At 39.7% G+C, this 19,287-nt stretch overlaps 1 protein-coding gene across 1 annotated transcript; it reads right to left on the reverse strand.

The window, feature by feature from the left end:
• Positions 1-4,850: 4,850 nt before the first annotated feature.
• ttc33 (tetratricopeptide repeat domain 33) lies at positions 4,851-18,971 on the reverse strand. Its single transcript, XM_022198242.2, has 5 exons — positions 18,840-18,971; positions 17,373-17,600; positions 11,351-11,432; positions 8,289-8,420; positions 4,851-5,892 (listed from the first exon to the last, which is right to left on the reverse strand). Coding segments are annotated over exons 1-5 (819 nt in total). The 5' UTR covers positions 18,842-18,971; the 3' UTR covers positions 4,851-5,517.
• Between the last annotated feature and the right edge of the window lie 316 nt (positions 18,972-19,287).

Consider the following 19,287-nt stretch of genomic DNA (forward strand, 5'->3'; position numbering starts at 1 on the left):
GATTTTGTCTTTTTTTTTTTGCATTAAATAGATGATTTAATATGGTTGCAAATGATGCATTCCAAACCCTGTGTTGGTAAATGATATTAATAGGAAATGCAATATGCAGAAGGAAAGACCTATGACTGAGCAGCTCTCTGAATCTTTGTTGAAAATTAAATATTGATCAGACCTGAATAGAATGACTTCAGTTCAATACTGATCACAGATTTGTCAGTCACAACAGCTAAGCCTGGAAAGAAATGCTGCAAAAGTAGCTGTAGATCCAGAGAAAGCTGAGTGGATCCAAACTGAATGCTCTACAATAACATCTTCCTTTGCCAGTGCGTCACTGACAGTGCCATTTATAAAGCGTGTTATCCTTTCATCTCTTTCTACACCACCACCAATGACTAAAACACACTTCTAACCAATAGTCAGTTCAGATGGCATGGCACCGCTCACCTGCAGACACATGGTTTCTTCGCCCCAGAAGACTTCCAGCTCCAACATGGCTGCTGTCCAGAGCCTTCCGAGAGCAGCGAAACATCCCTCTGAGAACAATAACCCACTAAAGAGTGTTGTGACCTCAGACTAAGAAATCTGCTAAAGCTGTACAATCTCCTGGGAGACAGGAAATAGTGACTGACAAAACAGTCGTGGAAGGACTTTAGCGGAGGGTTAAGAGGAGACATGATTCTTCTTGGAAAGTTGTCCCCTCTCTCCTCCACTTCATCAGCTATAGCGTTGCATTACAGCATGTGTGACAAGCTGTTTTTGACATTTAAACCCGAGCAATAAGGAGCATGTGAAAGCATCTGGCTGTTAGAGGATGCCACTCAAAAAGCAGCGGGTGCCGAAGCTGGAGGAAATCCCGGAAATGACTGGTATAAAAATAATACCAGTCTTTGCACGACTGCATCTGGGTCAAGGTGTGCGAGGATGAAAACACTGGTCACACTTATTTTAGGGTGAAGTCATGGCGTGCATTACTAGCAGAAGATGCAACAAATATCTTTTCACTGAACAGCACTAACTGAAAGGTTCCATTTTCCTTCTCACAAAATTTATCTGCGTTTCTTTATCTTTTGTCTTGCAATCAATTAATTTCTTAACACTCAGTTTCACCAAAGTCTGCTAGATAAATCTTTTTGTTTCACGTGATTTGCCTTGCATTTGCTAAGCATTATTCATTTCTTTAATCTGGATGTCTTTTTCAGATTAAAAACATCTAGTGGAAATCTTCAAATGCTGCAAAAGACATCGAGAATATATCTGCTTTACTGCTGGGTCCAGCTTTAAAAAAAGATTATGGTTGGAAACAAATGGTCATTTTTGCTTGGGAAGGTTCATAACTTAGTGGAATGAGCAGGGACTATGTAAGTGGTAGATTCTCTAAATGTCAAGGAAAGCTTTAGTTCAGTGCACCCATTCTTATCTCCTTTACTACATGATCAATGGGTCCATCATTTATAAAAGGAAAAGAGATCATGAAATCTCATAGTAGCTTGCAGCAGCAACATTCTAAGTCTTCTTTAGCACCAGAGTTGTCCCTTCCGATGTCCTTATGGATTCTCTGTGATATCTGTCTTGGATCTCATGAAATTTTTCAAAGAGGCCAAAAAAAGTGCACATGAGAAGACAGTTTTTTTTTGACTATTCAACCACAATCTAAGACTTATAGTCATGGTAACACCTCTTTAGGCTAAATCCAGCTAAAGGCAAATCTAAGGGATCACCAAAGTCCGTACGACTCATCATGTGGGAACCATAATGTCTGTACCAAAATTGGGGATAATACATGGATCAAAGTAATTAGAATTCTCTCTCTACTTTCTAAATCAAAGTTCTTGGCAACAGTTAATGAGATATGGCAGGAAAAGCAAACAAAAAAAAATGTCAGAAGTTCATCAAGTCAGTAGAAGTTGCTCTTTGCGGACGATCAGTGTCTAATAAATTTTAAGACAATCCAATAGCTCTTGGATGATTGACTGATCGACCAGGATGTCCCAAGAGGCATGCTGCCAAATGGTTAAAAATGACTTCATTTCAGATTTGGAAATAGCCACTACTAGAATGGAAAGATCTGATGGTGAAACAAAAGTAGTAGCTTTTCGTAAAAATGCACACCATCTCAGGGAGTCAGGCCATCACACAGCAGATGGAGTCGATCTGGATGAGCACCGACAACTAATCACGAACAAGTAAATAAATAGGTGATTTCCTTTGTTTTCAATACATGTCATAAATTTGTTTGATTTTATGATGCGGTGTTCATCAAGACACTGACTAACCACCAGCTGGAGCATCCAGATGCATGTGTGTTTACAGACAAATCACTTGCCACACCCTGATTAAACAGGTGACCTCCATCCAGCATATTATGTAACTTCTATAAACAGCAGCTGCACGAGAAATGATGTGGGTGTGTCCTGGGCGAGGGTGTGACATCTTACTCAATCATGTTTATATTTAACTGAGGTCAATTTGTAGAGATTTGCTCTTGTCATGTCTGCAGTACTGATCCATTTAAATGTAAACAGCATTTTCCGTCATTACTACTGTGCTACATTTTATTCATTTTCAGAAGTGCTTTTATCTGTTTCAGCAAATGAACTCTTTCTGTACAGTGCAGGATTAAATCCAATTTCTAGTTATTCATTCAAGGCCTGTATTATCTTGTGACAAGCACTGGATAATTTATAGAAACTTAATTATTTCTATATTTATGCTGTCCTACAAACCACTTTTTAATTTCTCAGGGGCTGTAACACAACTTGAATGAGTGATTGCATTAATCTGCACCATATTTGTTTTTAACAGTTTTCCACTGTTGCAGATTCTTCAAACCAAACTTAAATTATTCAAATAAACAAGAGTGTTGATGTTTTTGCTTTCGCTGTTGTGGTTTCACTGGGGACACTCACTAGAACGATCATGCAATTAAAGGCGTTAGAAAGGGAGTATGTGGCTCATTGTGTTTTTCTTTTGTATATTTTGTGGTCAGCAACTGAATCGTCTGCTTTGTCTCTGAAACACATTGTGTAGAAATCGAAACAAAGTTGAAGGGTGTTTGAAATTATTCTTTTCAGTCTGTATTTGTAAATTCTTCAATGTCTTCTTGTGCTCCAATATTGAGGTGAATGAAATGTATTCTGAACACTGATTTAAGGGATAGTCTTTAAATTACGTATATATTTCTAAAGACAAACGTATTGATTTTGTGTCGTAAGCATGCATTTATTGAGTTTTGGCTTTAAAGGGGAACTTCAGTTTTTTTCAACCTGGGGTCTGTTTTCATGTCATTTTACACATGTGAGTGATGGAGAAATGAATTTTCGACATAACTCCAGTATTTAGCCAGGCAGGCAGCTTAGCAGCTCAGCTAGCTAAAAGTATGGGGCAACTGGCCCCCCCGCGTCAAAGTCCGCCCCAACGTGCTTTTTTCCCCCCACACTGACCGGCTCAGATAGTCTCAACGAGTGTCCCACAACATACTAGAGATGAGAAGTGAACGAAAACCTCCACATTACTTGGCGATCGCTCTTTGTTGTGGTCTGTATCCAAATCTCGGGATGCTAGAAAACAAATCTCGTTCCGAAATCGCCCGATAGCTCGCACCAAAACACCAGTGGGGGAAACAGCTGTTTGCCTCAGGTGAAGAGAGACAAGTGGAGCGATTTTGTGTCGGATTACAGAACAGTTAGTTTTTTCTAAACCTGGTAAAACTAATGGGTCGTCAGTGCGCATTTCCGAGTTGTGGCAACAGAATGGTGCGCTACACTTCGCGCAGCTTTCACAGACTACCGTACTCGGAGAAGGAAACGCTAAAGTTGTGGCTAAACGTTTTACAAATGGACCCTGAAACTCAAGTTGATGCACTTCAACGTAAAAACTTCGGTAATCCAACACAAAATCGCTCCACTCGTCTCTCTTCACCTGAGGCAAACAGCTGTTTCCCCTACTGGTGTTTTGGCGCGAGCTATCGCACAATTTCTGAACGAGATTTGCTTGCTAGCGTCCCAAGATTTGGATACAGACCACAACAAATAGCGATCCCCAAGTAATGTGGAGGTTTTCGTTCACTTCTCATCTCTAGTATGTTGTGGGACACTCGTTGAGACTATCCGAGCCGGTCAGTGTGGGGGAAAAAGCATGTTAGGGCGGACTTTGACGCGGGGGGCCAGTTGCCCCATACTTTTAGCTAGCTGAGCTGCAAAGCTGCCTGCCTGGCTAAATACTGGAGTTATGTCGAAAATTCATTTCTCCATCACTCACATGTATGAAATGACATGAAAACGGACCCCAGGTTGAAAAAAAACGAAGTTCCCCATTAAGGTCTTGAACTTAAATGAAAGTGGATCAGTCCACTAATTTGGTACAGACAAAATGAAATCCCCAAAATTGTTTATTGACTCATCCTGGACATTTGTGGTCCCCAGAGGATACATTTAATGACTTTGTTCATCTAAATGTCTCACCAATTATTGAATGAAAAGACATGGAAGTTCGAGGAGACATTTATGGTCCCCAGGAGATTAACTGTTTTATCTCAACTCATTTTTCCAATCGATTCAAATTTTCATTGTGGTCAGCAATTTGGTTTTTGTCCAAATACCTGCGAGACTAAAGAAATCCCCATCAGTCTCAGCTGTGTGTTGTATTCAGTGTAATTACCAAATATTAACATGCTAACAGGTTAAACTATAATGGTGAACAGTGTACCTACTAACACTAACCTCTACGTAGCTGTAGACTCTTGTTGGTTCCTCTTCCTCACATTTGGAGTGTTCTTTCTTAGGAAAAATGATGCAACCATAAAATAGTACAAAACATTCAACTGCCCAAAAGATCACAACAAATCCAGAGAATTTTCACAAATTTTGACTCACGTTTATTCACTCATTGACAAACTGCTGTGCATGCACTCTCCTTCAGCAGCAAGTTTCACTGAAATTTTGCACACGTCAACCACTCAAACGTACTTCCCCAAAAGACTCTCTTTTTCTTGACATGACATTTCATGACATTTTATGGGACTCAGTGTAAAATCACACATAAAGAAGCTGTTGATTCTGTTTGCTTTAAAGTGTTAAAAACCACAAAGTACATGGCTACCATCTAAATATATTCCAAAGAGACACACATGTGAATGGGTCCACTAGAAGCTGCTACAGGTTAAGGTTTTGTATTTGTGTCTAAATGCATCCTGACTAAGAGTGTGTTGAGTAATGAAGAGACTGTCACTGATTGAAAAATGACTTTGAGGCTGCCTTCTTGACTGTCTGGAACCAGTCTAATGACTCAGAACAGATGAACATGTGCATTTACAACAACTAATAATAAAAGGGATGGAAAACATAGAGGAACAAAACTCAACAGATTTTTCTTTGTCACATATAAACCTTTCCCAGAATCACATCTCATCTTTTCCTCTGAGTGTGTGAAGCTACAGCATGAAATCAGTGTGGTTTCATAAATAAAACTATTCACATTTTACAAATGGATCCAGGACAATCAGTTGATGCTAAGACCGGTTCAAAGTCCTCTTGCTTTGACAAACTGTTCCTTTGAAGGCACCACTGTGTCCTCTGATCCCTCCTCTCCAATCAGTACATTTTTAACATTCCCTTCAGCATCTACGACCACGGCGGTCCTCTTCAGCTCCTCGTATCGAGTCTGCCGCTCAGCGACGGCCACACAGGCGGCTAGCACTTCATCTGACTCAAAGTCATAGTCCTGGTTGAGTTCAGGTGCATTAAGAATCTGTTTTTTGGTCTCCTCTTCTTGCCGAATCTTCTCCTTGGTTGCTAAATTCTGCTTCTGTAACCTCCAGGCCCAGGTCAGGTCTTCCTGCCACAGAGACCGCTCTGATGGGCACATGTGGATTGCAATCTGGAAGGACCTGACAGCCTGCAGAGACAGTATTGGCATGAGCTTAGGAATAGCTAGCCGGAACTCTTCCAGGCCTGTTTGTGGCTTTGCTGTAATACTCAGGTATGAACGTTATCATGATGCCATCAGAGCGACTGATGAGCAGATGGGTGCATCATCAGCATGTCAGTGAACAAGACCCTCACATTTTTCACGCTGTAATACCGTCAGACTGATTGTTTCATTAATAAGAGATCAATATCTCTTCACTGACTGTGCACTTGTGAAAATTACAGCCCCACTCACTGAACATAAATAAAAATGGCTGACAATGTGACTAGACAAGAGTCTTGAGATGCAATCATTTGATGCCTGTGAAATGGAAAAATAATGCAGCCCTAAAAGTGATTTGAGGTGCATGATGAGCTAGTAAATCAATTCTGACTGAAACCTGTCAAGCATGCTCTAAAGTTGAGGGACAGAAAAATGAGAAATCTGCTAAATTAAAAGCAGAATACAAATCAACCAGTAAAAATAGTTATGCTTTCTGAAGCTCTGTAGGAACTTGAAGTTGTTATGGTGTTCTGCATTTCTGAAACATGCCTCATACTGAGGGTTAAAAGTCAGGATATCTTTGCCTCTGCTGCTTTGATTTCATTAATCCTTCCTAATCAGTCTCTCATACATTTGAGTGAAGCCTTTTTAGTGTGTTGGACTTGTTAAAACTACAAAACACAGTACAAATCCACCTGTGATAATACAGCATAGCTGCAGAGTGCAGTTTTGTCCTTTACAAACAAGCTCTGGCTGAGTACAGACAGTTTGCAGAAGTCAAGTTTAAAACTCACACTTAGGAAAAGCGACAGTCAGCACCTGCGAAAAAGAAGAAGCTGCTAACTGAATGTTATTGTACAGTGTTCTTTGCTAATGACAAAGAGAGAGGAGGACAGCACCAGAATGCTAACACAGTGGACTGAAGTAAAGAAAGGATCAGCTATGGTCTTGAATAATAGTTAAAACATGAAAATAAAAATAAAATACCTGGCGGTGGTTCAACAAAATATTCTTTCAAAGACACGATGAATGGCGCCTTTTGTAACAATCTTCTCATGAAATGTCCCATTGCTTACAATTCTATGATAAACATTCCCCACCTGTTACATAAAAAACCCCGCTGTCAAAGACTATGACAGGTTAGCTGTAATAGATTTCTGACAAATGAATCTGTCTGCGCCTAAAACAACACATCAAGTTTCATCTTGAACAGGCTACAGCAGCATCAGCTCTTCATTTTGAATGCAATCCTGTAACTTATCAAATGCCACTGCAGGCAAATTAATTGACTTCTGCAGAAAAACCATGGCTAAACAAACCTAATAACAACAATGAGATAATAAATCAGAGCTGCCTTGCTGTGTCCATATCCAATATTTTTAAAAGATCAAGAGAAGCAACAAAAAACAAAATCCGGTGCTATCTGTTGTTGCAGTTGGGTGCTTTCCATTTTCCTCCAATAAGACAGAGTGGTATGGAAATTACAGAAGTGAAGGAACAGATATATGAAAGCAAAAATGGGGAATCACTGCATTCACATTTGCACAAACAGGCAATACTCAAACATGTCGGTGCATACGACGCTTTAAAACTCGACCGAACAAGTCTGGCTAAAAATAGATGTGCATTTTTTTCTTTCCTTCCCAAGAGCTTTATAATACAAGGAGGTGTGTCTATATTTGGTTTAGTTTTAGCTCAAGTAACTTTGAACACTTCCCATTGTTGTTTTCGGTGCTGTAGGACAGGTCTCTCGCTCCAGGGCATGTAGGAGCGACACTCGCTGAAGGCTTTCTGCATTCAGCCCTGTTTGTTTGGCTCTAAAGCAGCAAAATGTGTAACTGTGATCTGCAGCTTTGAAACAGCCACAGGTCCCAGCGTGTTCCGGGGCAATTTAAGCAATCGTCTGAGCCCCAGGCGCTTGGGTGTGCATTGAAAGAAGGACTTCGTCTCAAAGGCAGAGTGCTCACAAGAAGTAGTAAACAGAAATAATTCATCGAACTTTACAGCTTTTCCAAAACTGAGATGAGTGATGTGCATGCAGCTACGTAAACAGGCAAAGTTTATTGCAAAATCAAACACACAAATGGGATCATTCCAATGAAGATCATTACTGATTGAGCAAGAAGTTGCCAATCGTTATGTAAGGCGACTGAGTGAATGCTGGTGGAGTCTACCGACATATCGGTTGTGCCAACATACCTGACTTGGATTTTGATGTGTTAGCACATGCAAAATGACCAAGCAATGCACTGGATTGTGACTTAAAAATTCTTCCTTTTACTTGCATTTGTTTACAGCTCTGCACTTGCGAGTGGACTCACATCCTTTGTGTGCATGCATGTAGTACTTTGTATTTGGAGTGTATTACCAGCCCTACTCACCAGTTCCACCTCTCCAAGGTTGAGCTGTGCTCGGCCCAGAGTCTGCCAGCTCTCCCACCACAACGGGCGGAACTTCACGGCCATCTCTGCCGCTTTCACAGCTGGAAACACTTCCTGCAGAATGGTCAGCACCTGTGGATGCAACAAACATGCAGACGATTTTTAAGCATGTCCATGTGCACGCATCCTCATCATCATCATAAACAAAACACGGACCTACACAAAGAAAAAGCGCTCTGCAGCACAGCTAGACACCAAAAAGTCAACAGGGATACTTTATTTTGTTAATCATTTATGTAACATTTTAAGCAAAAAAAGACCATTTTCTCAGTGTGAATTTTTCATCTTTTTCAACATCTTCAGATTATTGGACAATCACCATATTAATCTTCAAAGTAAATAATCGATCGCAGCATCCCTGCAGCTGCAGAGAGGTGACTCATACATCCTGAGAACATGCAGCACCGAGCAGAACTATAGCACAGTCGCAAGATTTCTCTCTGTAATTCACTTACTTGTTCATTTATGTGTGCACACATGTAACAGCATCCAACTGAACTCATTAACCTCTTCTACCTTGCAGAGTTTTGTAAATCATCATTTATTCAGATGCTGCAAATGCACAAAGTTTTCCGGTAATAGTTTCGAATTTTGCTTTGTTGTCATGTCGGAAACAGTTGATACCTCTGAGCCTATATTTGCATACCAATCTGAGAAAAAACACTTTCAGTAGGCTCAGTTGGCAGAGGTGACAGGTTTGTACTGTCCACCCCAGAGTAGTTTTCTGAAAGTGGCTGAAAAACTGCATTGCCAAATTTCTGTAAGTTATTTACTGTGAGAAACTTGGTGTTGAAATGAAAGGCATTTTGTTGTGAGTATAGCTGTCGTTAACCTGTTTATACCAATATTCTTTGGGGGCATTTTTGCCGAAAGAAAAACAGTTAACAGAGTTGAATTGAAAGAAAAAGCAGTGTCTCTTTCCCTCTCAGTAACACTTCAAAAATAGATTGAGACGCAATAATAGCACCCCTGCATGATAGAATTAATTTCATAAACTACACCCAAAACAGGATATCTGGCATCTTAATTACGGCCTTGATACTTCAGCTTGATACTCTGGAACATCCAGTGATGCCACTAATACCTACAAAGTCACAACACTGAAAATCAAAAACGGCTTAAGGGCTGTAAAACTATTAACACTTCCCACTATTAGCAGGATCCGCATAGGTTGAAATCGTTTAGATAGCCAGGAAGATGTGCTGAAAGTTTTACAAATTAGACCGATTTCTAAAATTGCACGCAGACAGGGGGCCGGATGAATTTGGTACAACACTAATTGAATTAAACTGGAAGAAACGATGAGGTAAATGCCCAGCATCAGCGTAACCACCCCCATCATCTGGGCCAGTAATGGGGATTTGATGAGCCTATTTTCAGCCTAATAATTGTGAATAGCATTAACACTGGTAATGGCTATGAATAGGAGATGTGGTGTACATGTGTAGTCAAATACATCGCTGTTAAATTCAAGCAAAAATGGTCTGAGGCCAATCTGTGATTATGTAATACTCGAGGTCAGTCATGGCATAAGGAATAAACCGTCTGTGGGGGCGTTTCCTCAGACTTGCTCCTCTAATGATTTCCTTCTCAAATATCCTATAATGGATCATATATCAGGCGTACAATACTCCATGTGACATGAATGACTACAGCTACAAGGACAGATTTTATTGAGTTAGTTGTAGTAAATGAATAAGAAATAACCGGGAGGGCTCCATTCATCTGACCACGCCCTTTGATTTCCCCAGTTTCACTGTTTTGTCAAACAGTGTCAAAAACACCCATGTGAGGGAAAGAAAAGGAGAAGTTGCACTTGTGGAATGGTGGCCAAAAATGGCTCAAAGACACAAAGAAGACAACCCAAGGGAACCGAGAGTGAAAGGATCAGGAGAAAGGAACAAAACAACAGAGAGAAAAGTCTGAACTTTAAGAAAGGAAAAAACTGCAGACTTAAATGGTGTCATCACTGTGCCACTGTCACCAAATAAGTTTAAAAGTATGTCAAAGTGGCAACAGACAAAGTGGTCAGTGTGGTTATAAAACAAGCTGACTGTAACTGTATGCTGCTTCTGAGTTTTTTTTATATCACCTGAACACAAAACCCGGTTATACTGTCCCACCCCAAGATAAAATGACACCTCTCAACTCTACAGGCAGCTGTTGGACTGTATGACACTCCAACTTCACCAGGTAACTGCAGACATTTACAAACACTTCCATGCCTGTATAGGAATTTGGTGACTGTAATTATTCCTGATGCAATTTCAACAGAAGTGAAAATAAATTATCAGTGAAATCAGCTTTGAAAGGATATCTTCTAGGTCAGTATAGATGGGAGGAGTGAAAAGTGTGAAGGTGTGAGAAACAAATGAGACTGTAAGGCTTTCCCCATGTCACTCGTCATCTCTGTTTGAATCAGGCTCATGGCTATTTTAGCCAACAGCAGCACAACACATCAAAATCTGTAAAACCTGTGAGCGGTTGAACCAGATTTTGTTAATGAGGAACAAAATGCAGACTTACAAATAAATAAATAATAAAAAAAGATATTTCTGTTGCTGCTCCTTCTTAAAAACGTTCCACTGTCACTCAAGATTTCGGTGCTAGATTGTTGAAACGTTTTCTCCTTTACTGGAGCAGAGCTACAGAGAGGTACGTCAAGTGAAGATAACATCTCAGATGGCAAGAACTTTACAACTATTCAGTGTATTTTACAATGCTACTGTGAGCAAACGGTTGGCTAGATTTTTGTTGTTGGCTCTTAAGCACACAGCTTTTCCGGTGGTCAGTGGTTGACTATTGAAGGCGGTGGCTGACCTTCCCATTTATTTTGGCCTCTCGAGCAACATCTAGTAGTTCTGAACGTCATTCACAGCAACTAGAGGAACTTCAGAGGAGTTAGGTTAAAAAAAAAAAAAATCTTTTAAAAAGCAAAAGTGACAAACATGGCAAGTATGGTGAGAAAATATGTTCACAGTAAAATATAATGTATAGTGTACCTGGGACTTCATCTCATACAGCAGTGGATCGTCTGGAGTCAGCTGAATGGCCTCGTCCCACTTCTTGATGGCCTCCCAGTGCCTAAAAAGAACACACACACTGTGGTTAATTTCCAACAGGGAAAACTGAAAGAATCATCACATGAAAGGAGTGAACCATAGCCTGGCTGCTAGAGTTACACTGTAAACTGGGAAAACTGTAGAGTGGTACATGACATAGCATCTAATTTAATCATAGAACATAAATATTTGGTGGGTATGACTTAAATCTACCCGGAGGTATCAATGTCCTACACACACAAGGTGCTCTCCATCCAGTGAAACATGACTTTGTGTTGACTTTTACTAGAGGTTCAGATCTTCGGATAAAGCACAACCAATTAAAATCGTAAATAAAGCAGTGAAATTGGACACTTGGTTTCATTGCCTTTCAATGCCCTGATATGCCTTATTTAACCTGAATCAGGGTCCCATGTTGGTTCAGAGGAAATCAAAAAGCCATTTTCTCTCATCATTTTGTTGTTGCTCAGTACTGAAATATGACACTGGTCTGACAGGAAATGTGTTCAGATCTGCTTTTTTTCATTGTTGTATAAAACTTCACAAGTGAGTAGAAAAACAAACTTCTGTGAGGTTTTGCTAAGGTATACTAAGGTTTTGCACACCTATGGCTTATTTCATCTTTGTCCTACTGAACTGTAAACAAAGAAAGGCCAAATGGCTCCCAGAAAAATATGCAACACGGACCTCTGGATGCCATGAAGCCACAAGCGTACTGCGCAACACCTGTCTGACAGAACGACAAAACCACAATAACTACACAAAGGACGAACCGGCTCAAATAAACACAGGCAGTTCTGCTGAAGTGAATAGACCAGTCACAAATCAAACTGTCAGTTTCCTATCTGAGCTAGCGAGGTACTGAGATTGTCCACTACTCTGTTTTCAGATGATCACACTAGCCATGATAATATTAGCATCATCATTGATGTCAATCAATAGAGGCTTCAAAATGAACAATCAGCACAGGCCTATGATGAACATGTGAATATGTATATCTTCCTGAAACCTGGCCCCTTCATTTATGTCCTCTGTACTGGACATTTGCTTTTGTTCTATATCTTTTCTGAGCTACCCTATTAAATCCTGAAGTGTTCAATAGAGGACATTCTGACGTTTCCAATGATATCTTGTGATTGGGTGGGAAAATGGGAACTTTGTTTTCAGAGAGACAAAATAGAGACTTCAGCAAAACTCGCCGGCCAGGAAAAGAGAAAAGTTAAGTCAAATATTGTTCAGCTATCATTGTTTTACTTGTGGTAATCATATATTTTCTTGTTTCTGAACAGGTCAGGAATTATGAATTGGGGTTCAGTTAACATCAAAGCCTCTTTATAAATGTCAGCTGTAATGGACATGACAACAATTTAATATATTTTCTATGTAAAGCAATTAATGTAATACAAAATAGTTGTTTATAACTATGTTTAATTTAACCTCTTAAATTTTACACTATTGTTATTTAATTTAGTTTCTTAAAGTTTCATTAGAAAATGGATCGGCGTGTTTTCTTATCAGCCTATTTGGATTTCGAAGTGTCGCCGTTTTTGTCATAGTAAAATCATTCTCTTGTCAACTACAGTGGGCATGACGTAAACTCTAATTTTTTTTTTAGAAAACTCGAAATTGTGAGTTGTTGTTTTCGTTCCAAAAAGGCAGGAAATACAAAAAAAGTTACATTTTGAAAGACGCTTTTTTTCCTCGGTTCTCAGGAGGATATTTGAAAAGCACTGTGTTATATTATATACCTGCATCTGCCATGGGGTCATCACAATAAGAAAATGTATATTATTAAGTTAATTCCACCACAGGAAATATCTTATGTTCTCTGCAACTAGGTGGAAAAATATGCACATATGACAGCATCACTAATGGGCCAAAATGAGCTGGAAATTATCAGCATATTGGATATCGGCAAAAATCCAGAATCATGCCGCCCTAAGAGCAACATAAGCAGGATTTGCAGAAATTTGGGCAGAAGTCACATTAACCTTCATTGTAGCCTCTCTCCAAGCGGCTGCTGCCACTGCAGATTACTGTTTTGCATAAATTTGTCTACCAGTAGTCACTGCTCTTTCGTTTTATGATCTGCAGATATTCACTGTTTTTACTACTCTGAACTGACATGAATACGCTCCTACTCTCTGCAAGTCAATATTGACTCAAGACTGGTTTCCTGATCAAGACAAAGACTATGAGGTTAAGCCTGGGTTTGACAATATATCTGTCATGTCTACACCTTTTTATCACTTTATGAAGACGGATATCCTGAAAAATTCAAAAGCAATTAAAACCACACAATGGGAACATTAACACCGGTCAGTTATAAAACCGAGAGTTGGGATTGCAGTCGTAAAAGACGCCACTGCTATTGAACAGACAGACAGAGGACTGAGGAAATGGAACTAGGGCAGTGTGGAAATCTTACCATCGCATGAAGCAAAGAACACTGCAAAATCATACGAGGAAATGAAGTAACAAGCAAAACATCAAGTGACGTTTCAGCTTAAAGTGACTCCTTTACTGATAACAGAAGTCCATTCACCAGTCAGACAGGGTAGGAGGAGACAGAAACAACCAAAATTTTTGATAACTTGATGTGTGCACTCGTTTGAATGATGTAGGCGCTCACTCATTTATAGTCTGAAAACAGAGAAAGAAGATTTGAATATTTCTGGTATGTTTCAGTGCTGGGAAAAAAAGACCCAACATAATTCTAGCTCACTGTTATTATATCATATTTAAACCATTAAACTGGCTCAATGACACCACGAAAGATCTTGAACATTTCAAAATGCGAGGTCAGTTCAAGGAAGAAAAAGCTGAATCAGCATGGCAAATGCGCGCCAAAAAAGTCAGCAAACTATGCCGAGTACTTGGATGATGGTAATGGTGACTTACTGGCCAACAGAACTCCCACACGACTGCAAAAACTACACAGCTGTTAAAGATATAAGATGGAACTCGACGACTACATGGCATTTTTTCACCCGTGTTTTTCAGAAGCGTTGAAGATTTCTTTTCTGCATCAATTCCCATGTTTTGTTTTTAGTTTGGAAGGGTTCATGCGGGTGTCAGTGCAAAGGTGGGAACTGCCAATCCAATTTAAGGTTCAGTAGCTGCTGAATCTTTCATCAGTGACACAATGGAATATTTTTTTCTCTTTCATCGTTGCTATTCATAAAGAAATGTGTCACCGGGCTCATTCATGCATATAGAACAACAGAACAAAGACAGGCCAGTCCGATATTCTCGTAAAGATTCTACTATTCGCTGCAAAAAACACCTTGCTGTGTATGTAGACCCTGTAGGAAAGTTTAGAAAACTCATCTATGCAGTTCAAGAAGCAAAAAGCTCAACTAAAATGATGACCTTTAACTGCCAAATGTGGATAAATATCGACTGTAGTTAGAAAACCTCAAAAATTCCATACATCTACAAATGTACAGTTCATGAAATATATCTTGACTTGAAGGTAGAATGCTATAAACCTTCAAAAACCCTCCAATCTAATGTGACTAAATGGGAGATTAAGATCACAAACAGGTAATAAAAGAGCTGTTCAATTACATCAGAAACATCTACCGGTAAACCTTTGTAATGTCAGACTGACATCAGAGGTGAATGTTGTTAGAGTAGGAAAAAAAGAACTCCAAGACCAGACAAACCTCTGAACAGCCATTATGGAGCAGAAAGGCATCATTTCCCCAGCAAAATCCACTTTCTTCTTGTAAATATAATTACAAGCAGTCACTAAGGGCAACAACATTATATCCTCTGCACTGGCGGAGGTTTCACAAAGTGATTATTATTTGGCTAAAAAGGTCAATTATCACGAAAGGAATATAAGACAACAGTCCCTAAAGGAGGCCCTATTTTCTTTTCTGACATCTATGTTTATTTAAAAAAGCTGCATTTTGCACTGGATGTACACAAAGTTTTCTGTCTGAGTAACACAAAGTGACGCAATAATAACAGTATTCATAATAATAATGCTTATCATTGTTCAGCATAACCCTAACTGAGCACAAGAGTTGAGTTTAGAGTAGACTCTTGATTTGTGATGTTGCTATGGTATAAACATGTTTTATATCACTTTCTATTTTCATACTGTCATGTTTTTATTTCGCCTTCTAATATTGAATACAGATTGTGAGGTCAGTTTCTGCCATATTCAAAAGTTAAACTATAGTTGTAGCTTTAATTTTAATTCATTTTAACTGATGCCATCTTCAGAAGGGTTGCATTCATTTTTCAACAAGATCTTATATTGCTGATGGGAGAGTCAGACCGCTGCACAAAGTCTTCTCCAGAACATCCCAAGGATTCTCAGTGGGGCCGAGGTCTGGACTCTGTGGAGGCCGATCCATGTGTGAAAATGACGTTTCATGCTCACTGATCCACTCATTCTCAGTGTGAGCCCCATGAATCCTGGCATCGTCATCTTGGAACATGCCCATGCCATCAGGGAAGAAAAACTCCACTGATGTAAAGACTTGGTCATTCAGTATATTCAGGCAGTCAGCTGACCTCTTCCTTTGGGAACATAACGTTGCTGAACCTGACCAACCCCGGATCATAACCCTAACTCCTACAGGCACTAGGCATGATGAGTGCATCACTTCATCCGCCTCTCTTATTACCCCGATGCACCCATCACTCTGGAACAGGGCAAATCTGGTCTCAGCAGACCACATGACCTTCTTCCATTGCTCCAGAGTCCGATCTTTATGCTATCGAGCAAACTGAAGCCTTTTTTCTGATTAGCCTCACTGATCAGTGGTTGTCGTAGAGCTACAGAGCTGTTTAGCCCCAATCCTTTGAGTTCCCTTCGCACTGTGCATGAGGAAATGCTCTGACTTTCACAATTAAACATAGCCGTGAATTCACTTGTTGACTTCCTACGATCATCTAAGAGTTTGTTCCAATCGCATTTGTTCCTCAAAGATGATGGTTCACCACTATCCTTCCAGGTTTTAATAATGCGTTGGATGGTTCTTAGCCTGATTTTAGTAGTTTCAGAAATCTCCTTAGTTGTTTTCTTTGCTTGATGCCAATAATTTGACCCTTCTTAGACAGATTAACATCCTTTCCATGACCACGATTATGATTTCCAACATGGTTGTTTAGGAAATGAGAAGCTCCTCACTGCATCAGCCAGGTTTAAATAAGTTGCTGCAGCTGAAACATATTCATCACTACAGTAATTGTCTGATGGAACGCTCTTACCTATTTGCTTAGTTAAATCCAGGTGGCAGCTTTTATTTTTTGGCCAGGCAGTGGAGAATGTTCATCTTTACTGGCAAGCTGGGAGGAACCTTTTACCTGTGTGAACGGAGTCTGTTTGTGTGCTCTGTACAATGGCGCCCTCCTCTGGAGAATTTCTAATAGCACATGTCTTTGTTGCTGGCCAGGTTGAGCTCCTTTAAACAATTCTCCAGATAAAAGACATCATTTTAACCAAAAGCGGGAACTGAGAAGGATAAAAGCGTTCCTGCTGATGGTGCTCTAGCGATGCTTAATAACTTTCTCTGCACAGTATGCCGGCGTACCCATTGAAGGTTGGATTCAGCCTTTGCAATTTGATTTGTGGGCCCACATTATAAATCAAGCATTACACAGACAAGAAGCCTTTAGTGTCGCAGTAAAATATGAGATTCAAGTTGTAATCCTATTTGCTCTAAAACTGGCACACAGCATGGACAGCGTCTTTCAAAGGAAATAGCTTACATAAAAAGCTTTTTCATTCCCTGCTGGTTGCTTTTGTCAAGGCAACACCTGAGCAAACACTGGATGAACTAACTCCAAGACCTAAGCTAAAAGTTTGTGAAGTTATTATGTCCTCTTTTAGCAATTTCAGAAAGATGTTACAAACATGACCTAATAATGGATGTTTGTGTATCTCAGTTTGTTGATTCAAAAGCTGCCGGTGACATAATGTGCAGGGAGAGCGTGCCCTCACCTGCCGTGCTCGGCCAGCAGTGCACCCTCCTCCTTCAGCCTCTTGCTTTTTGCAGCACAGTCCTCCAGCAGGATCTCCCGTCGTCGTTTGATGGCGTGCAGCCAGTCCACATCCTCATCCTGTTTTTTATCCTCAATTTTCTCTGCCTCCGCCTCTGCCTCAAACTGCTGCACTGCTGATTTGGACACCTTTTCACCAGCTTTCCTCTTCCAGCCAAATGAAGCCATCCTATAAAAGCAGCGAAGAGAAATGTGTGGTGGTGGCCGGCACAAAACCCAAAGACAATCACAGTTATTTGCATCTACAGCTGCTTTTATCTGGATTCAATAGTCCTAACCTCCATGTATGCATAACTTTATGTCTGTGCTGATAGCAAATTTGTTCGTCTTTATGAAACCTTTTCATAAGTGATTAAATGATTTTGACCAAGGAAATGCTTATAGCTTAGTTTGTTGTGTAATCAGACATGACATATAACAATATACTAGAACTATTTTGGTTATTGATTTAACAATTTTCATATTTTTGGAGAAAAAAGCCTAAAGTCAGCTGAATAGCTTTGGTTTGTGGATAAAATAAGACAAACAGTTGCAGTGATTACTATGTTTCACCTTTTTCTGAAATTTTAACAACCAAACAAGTATTCAATTTATCCAGAAAATGATGGACAGATTAATTGACACTGAAAATATCGGGCAGTTGCAGCTCTAAACTACAGGCAATGTCATAGCATTGCTTCTGTTGTTTATGGTGTATATATTTGGTACATCTAATATCCATGTTAAGACTGTCACTAACATGACTTAGAGATTGGTTTTAGATACAAAATACAGAAATCATTTAACTTGCAATTATCCTGTAGGCTTTAATCTTTACAACAAAACTCTCATGTTATTCTTTCATGGTATTTTAATGCATTAAGCAAATTTCAGGCACAGTGTTAGGGCTGGAGTCACTTTTTGCAAGTAACAAACTGCATTATATGAGTTGAATTGGTCCTTTAAAGCTAATTCAACCAGTAAAAACAAATAGTACACAGAGCAACTAAAATAATACAGAGACATAGGGATCACTGCAGACACTGGGCACTGACCAGGACTGAAAGTAGTACAAGTTCATGGACTTGTACTTGGAAATATCACAAAACAAACAACTCGAGCATACTGTTGCTATGACAGGATGGGTGACTTTTAGCGATAGCCTGCAACAGTTAAGTGCATCTCTTATCCAGATATAGAACGTTTAGCTAGCTATTTAACAACTACAGGTTTAACACTAGTTAGTAAACAAAAAACAACGCCATCACATCGTTGCTAGCTGACGTTAGCTATGGTAACTTAGCTAACTTTATCATCACACTTTTAACACTTCAGTGCGTTTTCTCACACAAAATTGCATTTGAATCAGTTTTGACAGCATGCATCCCATATTTTTACTTTCAGACAGTAGGAGAAGATGCATACTTACATGCACTTGCGGCTTTCAGTGAGCAGAAATGGACAAGCTTACAGAAGCTAATCGTTAGCCACATCTGGTGACCCGTGCTGCGTTCATGTTGCATGGTTTAAACCATACACAACACAATTTCTGATCATGACGACGTCTTCTGCTTAGTGAAAAGAACTACAGATGAGTCACAAAGCTTTTGGTTGCAAACTCGCTGTGTATAATAGTTCAAAACAAGAAAAGATAACGCAATAATACAACACAAATGCAAACTGTTCGGCCAATTATAAATGAGCTATACAGTGTTTGTAGCCGGCTTCATTTTGTGTCTGATGTGACTAATTCTGTTGTCGCCTTTTTTGTCCCATTCTACTCAGAACCATTGAATGTAGCAGGACCCGGAAACAATGAAAATGTTTACAGTACTTTTTAAAGAAACACCAGCCATGTTTTCAAAGTGAGTATGACG

The sequence above is a fragment of the Acanthochromis polyacanthus genome, chromosome 18, assembly GCF_021347895.1.
Source record: "Acanthochromis polyacanthus isolate Apoly-LR-REF ecotype Palm Island chromosome 18, KAUST_Apoly_ChrSc, whole genome shotgun sequence".
Lineage (NCBI taxonomy): Eukaryota > Metazoa > Chordata > Actinopteri > Pomacentridae > Acanthochromis > Acanthochromis polyacanthus.

Bases quoted from the DNA above. Each gene is read 5' to 3' on its own strand.
- ttc33 (XM_022198242.2), bottom strand. The intron at 8,421-11,350 runs GTACACTATACA...TTGCATCCACAG, and splicing joins TGTATGAGATGAAGTCCCAG to GTGCTGACCATTCTGCAGGA. The intron at 5,893-8,288 runs GTGAGTAGGGCT...CTGTCTCTGCAG, and splicing joins ACCTTGGAGAGGTGGAACTG to GCTGTCAGGTCCTTCCAGAT.